The sequence below is a fragment of the Meles meles genome, chromosome 10, assembly GCF_922984935.1.
Source record: "Meles meles chromosome 10, mMelMel3.1 paternal haplotype, whole genome shotgun sequence".
Lineage (NCBI taxonomy): Eukaryota > Metazoa > Chordata > Mammalia > Carnivora > Mustelidae > Meles > Meles meles.
This window is the reverse complement of record NC_060075.1, coordinates 90,688,562-90,699,442: the sequence shown is the minus strand read 5'-3', so window position 1 is coordinate 90,699,442 and position 10,881 is coordinate 90,688,562. Positions and strand designations below refer to the sequence as shown.

The window sequence follows — 10,881 nt, the reverse complement described above, 5'->3', positions numbered from 1 at the left end:
AGAGTCCGTTTTTTGTTTATCTTTTTTCTTTGTTTGCTTTGTTTTTTAAAGTCCATGTATGAATAAAATCATAGGGCATTTGCCTTTCTCTGTCAGACTTATTTCTCAGCATTATACCTTCTAGATCCATCCATGTTTTTGCAAATAGCAAGATCTCATTCTTTTTTATGGCTGGGTGGTATTCCAGTGCATGCGTGCGTGTCCATGCGTGCGTGTGAGCGTGCACATGTACGCCCTTTCTTTATCCATGCATCTATGGGTGGATACGCTGCTTCCATACTTGGCTATTGTAAATAATGCTGAAATAAACATAGGAGTTCATGTATCTTTTCAAATTAATGTTTTGTTTTCTTTGGGTAAACACATAGTAGTGGAATTATTAGATTGTATGATGTTTCTCTTTTCAGTTTCTTGAGGAACCTACATATTGTCTTTCAGTTTGCAGTCCTACCAACAGTGCGCGAAGGCTCCTTTTTTCTTATGTTTTCACTTGTCTCTTATCTTTTTGATACTAGCCATTCTGACAGGTATGAAGTGGTATCTCATTGTGGTTTTGATTCACATTTCCCTGGTGATCAGCGATATTGAGCATCTTTTTGTGTGTCTGTTGGCCATTGTATGTCTTCTTTGGAAAATTATCTATTCATGGCTTCTGCCAGTTTTTAATTAGATTATTTTTTGGTGTTGAGTTTTATAAGCTTTTTTTTTTTTACATATTTTAGATACTAACCCCTTATTAGATAGCTCATTTGCAAATATCTTTCCCATTTAGTGGGTTATTTTGTTTTGTTTTGTTGATGGTTTCTTTTGCCATGTTAAAAAAAAACAAACAAAACCTTTTTATTTTGCTGTAGTTCCAACAGTTTAATTTTGTTTTATTTCTCTCACCTGAGGACACATATCTGGAAAAATGTTTCTATGGCTGATGTGGAAGAGATTACTGCCTATGTTTACTTCTCGGTGAATTTTATGGTTTCAGGTCTCACATTTAGGTCTTTATTACATTCTGAGTTTATTTTTCTATATAATGTAAGAAAGTGGTCCAGTTTCATTGTCTTGCATATAGCTGTCCAGTTTTTCCAACACCATTTGTTGAAGACACTGTCTTTTTTCCCATTGTACATTCTTAATCTTCCCTTTATCGTTCTAATTTTAGCATATGTGCCACCATAGTGAGCACAGTTTGTCCACAGTGTTTTTGAGTATGTCTTTTTCAGTAGGTTTTTAGTGGCTGCTCTAGGCACAATGCCATTTATACATGACTTAATGCAGTGCACTGGAGTCATTTTACCAGTTCCAGCAAAATATAGAAACCTCCCTTTGTCTCTTTATCCTCACTGTTTCTAATATATTTAATTATTTCTTTGACACACATTTATTTTATTTTTTTTAAAGATTTTATTTATTTGACAGACAGAGATCACAAGTAGGCAGAGAGAGGGAGAGGAGGAAGCAGGCTCCCTGCTGAGCAGAGAGCCCCATGTGGGACTCTATCCCAGGACTCTGGGATCATGACCTGAGCTGAAGGCAGAGGCTTTAATCCACTGAGCCACCCAGGTGCCCCTTTGACACACATTTAGAACTGCATTGAACAGTGTTACAATTTTTACTTCAACCATTGTGTCGGAGTCCATTTGGGCTGCCATAACAAATATACCACAGACAGCGTGGCTTCAACAACAGAAATCACTTTCTCATGGTTCTGGCATCTGAGAAGTCCAAGATCAAGATCCCATCTGATTCAGTTCCTGGTGAGAGCTGTTTTCCTGATTCACTGATGATTGCTTTCTCTCTGTGTCCTCATGTGGTAGAGAGAAACAATTCTATGGGAATAGGACCCCATGATTTGTTAACCTTAATGCCTGCTCACAGATCCTGGGTGGATGGTCACCTTAGTGGTTAGGGCTTCAACTTTTAAATTTGGAAGAGCATGTTCAGTTCATAACAACCATCCAACATAATGTAGCAGACTCAATAGGAAAAAAAAAGTCTATCATATTTAGACATATTTCTGCTTACTGTAGTTCTTCCTTCCTTCCTGATGTTCCAAGGTTCCTTCTTTTATTGGTTCTCTTCTGTTAGAGAACTTCCTTTATCTATTATTTTGGAGTTTGCTTCATGTGAGAATGTCTTGATTTCCTCTTCATTGTAGAATGGTATTTTCATATGGAATCTGAGTTGACAGTTCTTTTTTTTTTGCACTTGAAATATGTTAAGCCACTTTCTTCTGGTCTCCATGGTTTCTGATGAGAAATCTGGTCATTCGAATGGTTTCTCCCTTACAGTTAAGGTGTCATATTTATCACAGTATATTCAACATGTTTTTCATTGTCTTTGGTTTTCAGAAGTTTAATAATGATGTGACTTGATGTATATTTTTTGGGTTTAACTTACTTAGGTTTATGTGTTTTCCAAATTCAGAAGATTTTCAGTCATTATTTCATGTTTTTTGACATATTTTTCCAGCTCTACCTTCTTTCTTCTCTCCTTGAAGGCCTCTGATGACAAAAATATCAGATCTTATAGTTCCACAGGTCCCTAAGATCCTGTTTTGTTTGTTTGTTTTTTAGTCTATTTTTTACTCTGTTATTCAGATTGGGTAATAGTTATTGTTCTGTCTTCAAGTTCACCAGTTCTTTCCTCCATCCTCTCTATTCTTCTATTTAGACCAGACCATTTACTAAGCTCTTTGTTTCAATTATTGTATTTTTCAGTTCTAAAATTTCCATTTGGTTCTTTATATTTCCTTTTTCTTTGCTGAGGTGTTTTATTTCTTTATGGCAGGTTTTTATTTATTTGTCTTTCAAGAATGCTCATAATTGTTTGTTAAAGTATATTTATGATGGCAGTTTAAATAACTGTGCATATATTCTTCTTTATTCAATTATATATAGTTCTACTGTATATAATTGTATATAATTCTAAGATCTTTCTCATCTCAATGTTGGCATCTGTTGATTTTCTTTTAACATTCCATTTGAGATCTTTCTTGTTCTCGGTATGATAAGTGATTTTAATAGATTTTAATAGAAACCTGAACATTTTGGTTATTATGTCATGAGACTCTGGATATTATTTAAACTGTCTGTTTTTATTGGTTTTCTCCAACACTGTCCCAACAGGGAATGAGAAGGATACGGACTCTGTACTGCTGAGTAGAGGTCCAGGTTTCCAACCCTGTCTCCAGTGTCACCTAAGTCAGGGAAAGAGGCTTCTCATTATTGCTGGGTTGGGGTGGGCAACTGATAGATCCCTGGGTAGGAGGGATTGTGTCTTGTTACTGTTCCCCGCATTGTTTCCCCTGACAGTACGGGGAAGGAGTGCCTCTTTATTGCCCAGCAAGGATGAGAGTTGTGATCCCCTATTTAGCCGTCTCTGACACCACCCCAGCTGGGTTAGTGGGTGCCTTTTTATAGTCTGGTGAGGGTACAAGCCATAGTTTTTGTGGGTGATGTTTTGCTGTAGTAGATTATTTTCTAAAAGGTTTTTTGTCTTGCTTAGGCTGCTCCTTTCCTGGACCTATAGTTAGAACAAAAATTTTTGGGGCTTTTTATATCTACATCTGTTGGCATTTCTGGGTCATTGCCTTCTCTAGCAAGCAAAGATGTGTATGGAAAAGAGAAAAAAAGAAAACCTAGAGAACGCATTGCTGTGTTGTTCTTTGGGCTCTGAGGTCCCCAGCCTGTCTACTTTCTCCTCTCCATTTTTCAGTCCTTTTATATTCATTTTATGTCCAGAGTTTAAGTTGTAAGTAGCAGGAGGAATAGGGAAATTAAATGTATTTCATTCTTCTGAAAGTGGAAGTCCTAGCCTCTCAGTTTATATGGCCTTTCTCTACTTCACATAGCAATATTAATTAGAGCATATCGAAGCTTTGAAATGTCTTTTGTAGAAAAATCTAAATGACTTTAGAATGGTTCTAATGAAAAGACTGAAATGTTTTTTTGATGAATCATGCTCTATTTAATTTCCTGTGAACTAAAAATTAATGCTATCTCTTTGGACTAAATACAAGAATGTTAGAAACTACTCTGGACTAACAGAAATCTAAGTTCTAGTTCATAGTCTTCCACTATCCAGCCATGTGAACTTGGGTAGATTTCTTAACATCTCAATATTCTCATCTGGATTAAGAGTGAAAGTCAATTATCATATGGTTTCACTTACTTGTGGAACATAAGTATTAACATGGATTACAATAGGAGAAGGAAAGGAAAAGTGAAGGGGGTTAATCAGAGCGGGAGATGAACCATGAGAGACTGTGGACTCTGAGAAACAAACTGAGGGTTTTGGAGGGGAGAGCGGTGGGGGGATGAGTGAGCCTGGTGGTGGGTAATAAGGAGAGCATATATTGCATTGATCACTGGGTGTTGTACATAAACAGTGAATCTTGGAACACTGAATAAAAAAACTATTGATGTATTTTATGGTGACTAACATAACATACTAAAAATGAAAAAAAAAGAGTGTTGGGCTCATTAGAGGATCTCTAAATTTCCTTCTAGCATTAGTATTTGACTTTCCTCTCAACAGTTTATTACTTTAAAAAAAAATCTCTTGGCTTCCACTGTGATGCAGGGTTTGAAATATGTTGGTTAAATCAAAGTAAAATACTCATGATTTGATAAGAAAAATAAGGAAAGATAGCTGGTATTTATTGGATGCTTACTGAGATCCAGGCACCATAGTAAGTGGTTTATGAATGTTATCTCATCCACTCTTCAGAACAATCAATTAAAATAGAGTTTATGTCCATTTTATAGATGAGAAAAGTAAGGCTCAGAAAGGCTAAAAAATATGTCTCAGGATATTTTTTTTCCTGAGGATTTTTTAAAATAAAGATCTATTTGATTCCAAAACTGATTTTCACAACAACTTATATGTACTTTTAAAAAAATAGCTTTTAAAATATTGATGTATTGTTGATATACTATGTTATATTAGTTTCAGGTATACAACTTAGTGATTTAACAACTCTATACATTATACTCTGCTCGCCACAAGTGTAGTTACCATCTATCACAATACAAGACTATTATAATACCAATGATTATATTCCCTGTGCTGTGCCTTTCATCCTCATGACTTATTCATTCCATAACTGGAAACCTGTACCTCCCACTCCCTTTACCCATTTTGCCCATCCCCCCCTGCTCCTTCTGGCAACCAACAGTTTGTTCTTTGTGTTTATGGGTCTCATTTTGCTTTTTGTTTGCTCATTTGTTTTATTTTTTAGATTCCACATATAAGTGAAGTCATATAGTATTTGTCTTTCTTGGTCTAACGTATTTCAGTTAGCATAATATCTTCTTGGTACATCTGTAATTGCAAATGACATCTTATTCTTTTTAATGGTTGAATAGTATTCCATTGTATGTACATACCATTTCTTTTTTATCCATTCATCTACAATAGACACTTGGGTTGCATCCATATCTTGGCTATTGTAAATAATGCTAAAATAAACATAGGGTGCATATATCTTTTCAAATTAGTGTTTTTGTTTTCTTTGGTTAAATACCCAGTAGTAGAATTATTGAATTGCATGCTATTTCTATTTTTAATTTTTTGAGGAAACTACACCTTGTTTTCCACAGTGGTTGTACCAGCTTGTAGTCCCACCAATAATGCATGGTTCTTTTTTCTCCACATCCTCACTGCACTTGTTATTTCTTGTCTTTCTGATACCAGCCATTCTGATAGGTGTGAGGTGATATCTTATTGTGGTTTTGATTTGAATTTCCCGGATAGTTAGTGATGTTGAGCATTTTTTCCTGTGTGCATTGGCCATTGTATGTCTTTGGGGAAATGTCTGTTCAGGTTCTTTTTCCATTTTTTTCATTGGATTTTTTTTACTATTGATTTTTGTAAGTTCTTTATATATTTGGGGGTATTAACCCTTTATCAGATATATCATTTACAAATATCTTCTCCTATTTGGTGGGTTGTCTTTTTGTTTTGTTGATGATTTCCTTTCATGTGCAAAAGCTTTTTATTTGGATATAGTCCCAATAGCTTATTTTTGCTTTTATTTCCCTTGCCTGAGGAAAAGGCATCTAGAAAAATGTTGCAAAGTCTGATGTCAAAGAGATTACTGCCTATGTTTTCTTCTAGGAGTTTAATGGTTTCATGTCTCAAATTTAGGTTTTTAATTCATTCTGTGTTTATTTTTGTATATGGTGTAAGAAAGTGGGTCCAGTTTTCCCAATACCATATTTTGAAGAGACTATCTTTCCTTATTGTAATATATTTTTGTCTCCTTTGTCATAAATTAGTTGACTATATTCATTAATATACACTTTTTATTTAATGGCCACTTTTCAAGAAGCAAATTGTTTTCTAGATGTGGGGTCTTAAAGCAGAGGTCTAGGCAGCTAGGAGATGTATCTTAGTTTTCTTCACTTTGTTCTGCTTAGATTTATTTTTAAGCTATATAAATTACATATTCAGAAAATATACAGATAGAGCTAGTTTTTTTCTGTTCATTCTCATTATCCACCACTTAGTTATCTGATATGGGAAGCATCATTCCCTGTGAGAGGTAAAGGAATAAACTCAGGATTTCAGACAGTCATTCTTTAAGAACAAAAATTTAATTTGACAGCTTTCCATAAAATTTATAATGTCTCAGGACAGTCCCAAGCACAAGAAGAAACGTATTATCTTTATGAGTAAATTTTACTTAGAGAGGATAAGGATTTCGGTTAATCAAAAGCTAGAGGTCAAGAAGAAATGTAAGAGAAAAAGAAAAAGAAATAGAGAAAACAGAGGAATAGAAGACATATGCCATATTTAAATATGATAATTTAAGCAATTTAACATGATAGTAGTTCCTAAAAAATTACGTAAAAATTTCCTTGTAAGTAAATTAAATGAGCATGTATTGTAAAACAACTGTTTAATACTTGCCAGTTTGCTGAAGTGTTATGTTTTCTTAGAATCAAAATTGCATCAAAGAAAGATTTAGTGTCTTAATTGAAGTCAAATCTGTAAGTTTGTATAGATGCCTGTTAAGTATTTATGTGGCAAAAGACCCTGAAGTACTTATAATATGATTAACATGGAAGAAAGGAGTATGAGAATCCAGGAGTACATAATCCTTATTTTACCCTCTTCTTTTATTATGAAGTCTCCTTATCATTCTGCTGGCTCACTCTGTGAGATTTTTCTATGTCAGTCTGCAGGGGCATTCCAATGGAAGTTACTCAAATTTCACATTACTATGTGTTCCCAGAATGATCAAGAAAACTAATTGCAATGTAAAAAGTTGTAATATAAATTCTTTATAAAGACTTAAGAAGCTGGTAATTGGCTCTTTAATCTTGGTCTGAGATCAGGTGTGCTTTTCTAGGAAAATGATTTTCTCTTCAGAAAGTTGCCACGATTTTTGGTAGGCAAAGAACTGGTCTTCTGATGCGAAGTTCTGTTTTTGCCGTAAACCCATTGTGTGGGGAGGGTGCCTTGGTGTAGAGAAACAACTTTCAAAATAGTTTTGGTTTAGTTTTTATTGACACTAAACAAAGTATTTTCTGGTTCAAACAATATATCTGTTTAGCCCAATACAAGACTGCTCCATTCTGGGTGGAGTTGAAGTAGGTACAGCTCTTCCCTTGGTCACTTCACTCACGCAGCAAGCATTTTCCATTGAACCTCTTGAGTCTGGGCAGCACAATTTGAAAAGCCTCTGGTGGAATATAAAGATCACTAAGTTAGGAATCCGATAACCTAAACCATGGTCCCGGTCCTGCTCTCAACAAGCGGTATTCCTGAGCCTTTGTGGGTCCAAATTTCCTCATTTGGGAAATAAGGAGACTGAACTTGGTATCTTTCAGCTCAAATATTGGAGGGAACTATTAGCAACTGTATGCAAATGATTAAACTTCTGTGCTTTATCAGTTTTCTACTGCAAAATAAGATGCTCACTGAAGGGTAAAATTTGCATGCTTAAAGTTCTAAGTATTGAGAGTTTTTTTTAACTTTAAAAATTTTAAGGGAGTTAAGAGAAAATTGCATAATAAATGTAAAATATAAAATCATGCTGTTCTAAGCGATTTCACTATATCCTTCTTTCTCACCTCATTGCAAATAATCAGCGTATTTTATTGGTTTACTCAGCAAACATGGACTATCCATTAGAGTGCCAGTCAGGATAGAAAAGAGGACTGGAGAATGACCACTATTCTCTAAACATTCATAGTCCTCTCCTCAAACACAGAAGGGAATGTGGTTTTAACAATGTATTATCAAAAGAACTTTTTTTTTTAAGATTTTATTTATTTATTTGACAGAGAGATCACAAGTAGGCAGAGAGAGGGGGGAGGAAGCAGGCTCCCTGCTGAGTAGACAGCCGATGGGGGCTCCATCCCAGGACCCCGGGATCATGACCTGAGCTGAACGCAGAGGCTTTAACCCACTAAGCCACCCAGGCGCCCCTATCAAAAGAACTTTTTTGATTGTGATGCTGCATCTCTTCTGAATGATGGAGATGGTGCTGCAAATGAGCATATTGAAACTAAATGAAAAGTGAAGTGCAGTCATTTAAAAAGATCTACATATTTGAAAACATAGACGTTTTAAGGAGAATGGCTTTGTTGTAATTGATCTCTGATCAACTTGAGCAAAGAGTGTTAAGTATTACAGGCATAATAGGCTTTGCTTTCCCGATAAGCAGAGTATCTCTTAAATATGAAGATGGTTCCATTGTCTAGGAGATAATCTCACCAACGCTGCCCATATTGGCTGAATGATTCTGGATTATTGTTGGTTGCTTGAGATGGATCAGGGCCAAAAGAGGGACAAGTTGGATGAAGATGCCAAAAGAGGTCTTTGGAGGTTTGGAAGGGAACTGTGAAAGACCCATTCCTTCTAGATTTATCTCCAGACTCCCTTGCTGTGATAGGAGGGACAGCCCTTTGGGCAGGTCTTTCTTTGTTATGCACCCAGCTCCATCCACAAATGCACCCACTCACTCTGAGAGGGGCTCTCCCCAAGGTGGAGCCGAAGTCCCCCTCTTACTGTAGACATGGCATCCTCCCCACATGCCCACCCAACTGTTGACTGGCGTTCAAGGGCCACCACCACCTCCCACCCCAGCACCATCTTCCAGGAACTGGCCTCTCCCCCATTAGTCCCCGCCTCTCTTCGGAGAGCACCCAATGGGTGGAGTCGGGGCCGTGGTGGGAGGGGCCCGAGGCGGGCGCATTTAAAGAAAGGCAGAGGGCGAAAGGAGGCTAGAGAGGAGAAGAAAGAAACCAGGGGGCCAGGCGCCGTCCAATGACAAAGCCCAGGGGTGGGCGCCGGCCGCCATCTTGTACCGGGCGGCAGGATATTCACCCGCGTCTTCCGCCCTCGGAGGGGGAGGGGCGGCGGCCGAGGCGAGAAAAGTAGGGAGAGACGCGCCGGCCCGGAGGCGCCAGCAGCGGCCGCCGCCGCGGAGCCGGACGCGGGCGGGGGCGGCGGCGGCGGCGGCGGCGAGACCCGGCGAGCGCGGGCGGCCCCGAGCGGCCTCCGATGCGGCGCAGCGTGAAGAGGCGGCGGCGCCGGCCCCCGGCGGCCCCGGCCCTGGCTGCCCGGGGCGGCGGCTTTAGGGCCGGAGGAGGGGCCGAGCTGGAGGCGCGGGAGGAGAAGGTGGTGTACTCGCGGTCGCAACTGTCGCTGGCCGACAGCACCAAGGCGCTGGGCGACGCCTTCAAGCTGTTCATGCCCCGCAGCACGGAGTTCATGAGCTCGGACGCGGAGCTCTGGAGCTTCCTCTGCAGCCTCAAGCACCAGTTCTCCCCGCACATCCTGCGCAGCAAGGACGTCTACGGCTACTCCTCCTGCCGGGCCCTGGTCCCCGACCCCCCGCCGCCTCCCGCCGCCCGCGGCCAGACGCGCAGGCCGGCGGCCAGGAGGAGGCGCCGCGGAGCCCGGGCGGCCGCCGCCCGCCGGAGGGGGGCCCCGCCGGCCCCGCCGCCGCCGCCACCGCCGCCGCCGGCCCCCGAGGACAGCTGCCCCGCCAAGCCCGCGGCCCCCGGGCCCTGCTTCGGGGGCCGCACCCTGGAGGAGATCTGGAGGGCGGCCACCCCGACGCTGACCACCTTCCCCACCATCCGCGTCGGCGGCGACGTGTGGGGCGAGCGCAGCCTGGCGGCGGCGCGGCGCCGGGCACGCCAAGTCCTGCGAGTGAACCTGGAACCCGTGGTGAGGCTTCGCCGCTTCCCGGTGCCCCGGGCGTGAGCCTCGGCACTGGCCCCTGCGCCCCGGGACGGCTTCCGCCTGGAGGGATGAACAAATGACAGTCGAGTGTTTACAGATCCGGCCTGGACCGCGTCCCCTAGTGCACTTTACGGGCGAAGAAGCACCGGATGGGCTTTCCCGGCCCGCGTCCCCGGGATGCGGCGCCGCCGTCTGGGACTCCGGGGCAGGTATGCCCTCTGCTGCCTCCCAGCACCAGGTTTGCGGAAGGAGGAGACAGCTGGACCTGCAAGGGAGGTCCTCTTTCTTCCTAAGCCCAGACTGATACGTCTCCAGGACTATAGGGGCAGATCCGTTTTCTCCCTTTTGGACTCTCTACCTCACTGGTCTGGAAGTCCTCCGAAGTCATTCTTTTTCCAAAGGAATTTGGTTTCGTGCTTGTGTAATAAAGCTAGAATTTACTTGCTGTTCATCCACCCCCCCCCCCCCCCGCTCCTCCCTTTTTTTCTTTTTTGACTGCCACCCCTCTTTCTGGAGGAAAGATCGAATATGTTTTTTTGAAAGGTGTTGCACTAGTTTGTGCTCAGGGTATTCTGAATCCCACTCGTTTCCGAATCTCAACTGGATTCCAAAGCTTTGACCAAGGATATTGTCTAAGAAATTCAAGCTTATGACTCTTTATAGTGTAAGGATTTGTATGGCTTT

At 41.1% G+C, this 10,881-nt stretch overlaps 1 protein-coding gene across 1 annotated transcript; it reads left to right on the top strand.

Moving 5' to 3' along the window:
• Positions 1 to 9,372: 9,372 nt before the first annotated feature.
• On the top strand, positions 9,373 to 10,353 carry CCDC71L (coiled-coil domain containing 71 like). The gene has a single exon (XM_046021437.1). The coding sequence runs from the start codon at positions 9,511 to 9,513 to the stop codon at positions 10,216 to 10,218; it is 708 nt and encodes a 235-aa protein (XP_045877393.1). The 5' UTR covers positions 9,373 to 9,510; the 3' UTR covers positions 10,219 to 10,353.
• The last annotated feature ends 528 nt before the right edge of the window (positions 10,354 to 10,881 follow it).

Bases quoted from the DNA above. Each gene is read 5' to 3' on its own strand.
- CCDC71L (XM_046021437.1), top strand. From the start codon at position 9,511: ATGCGGCGCAGCGTGAAGAGGCGGCGGCGCCGGCCCCCGGCGGCCCCG.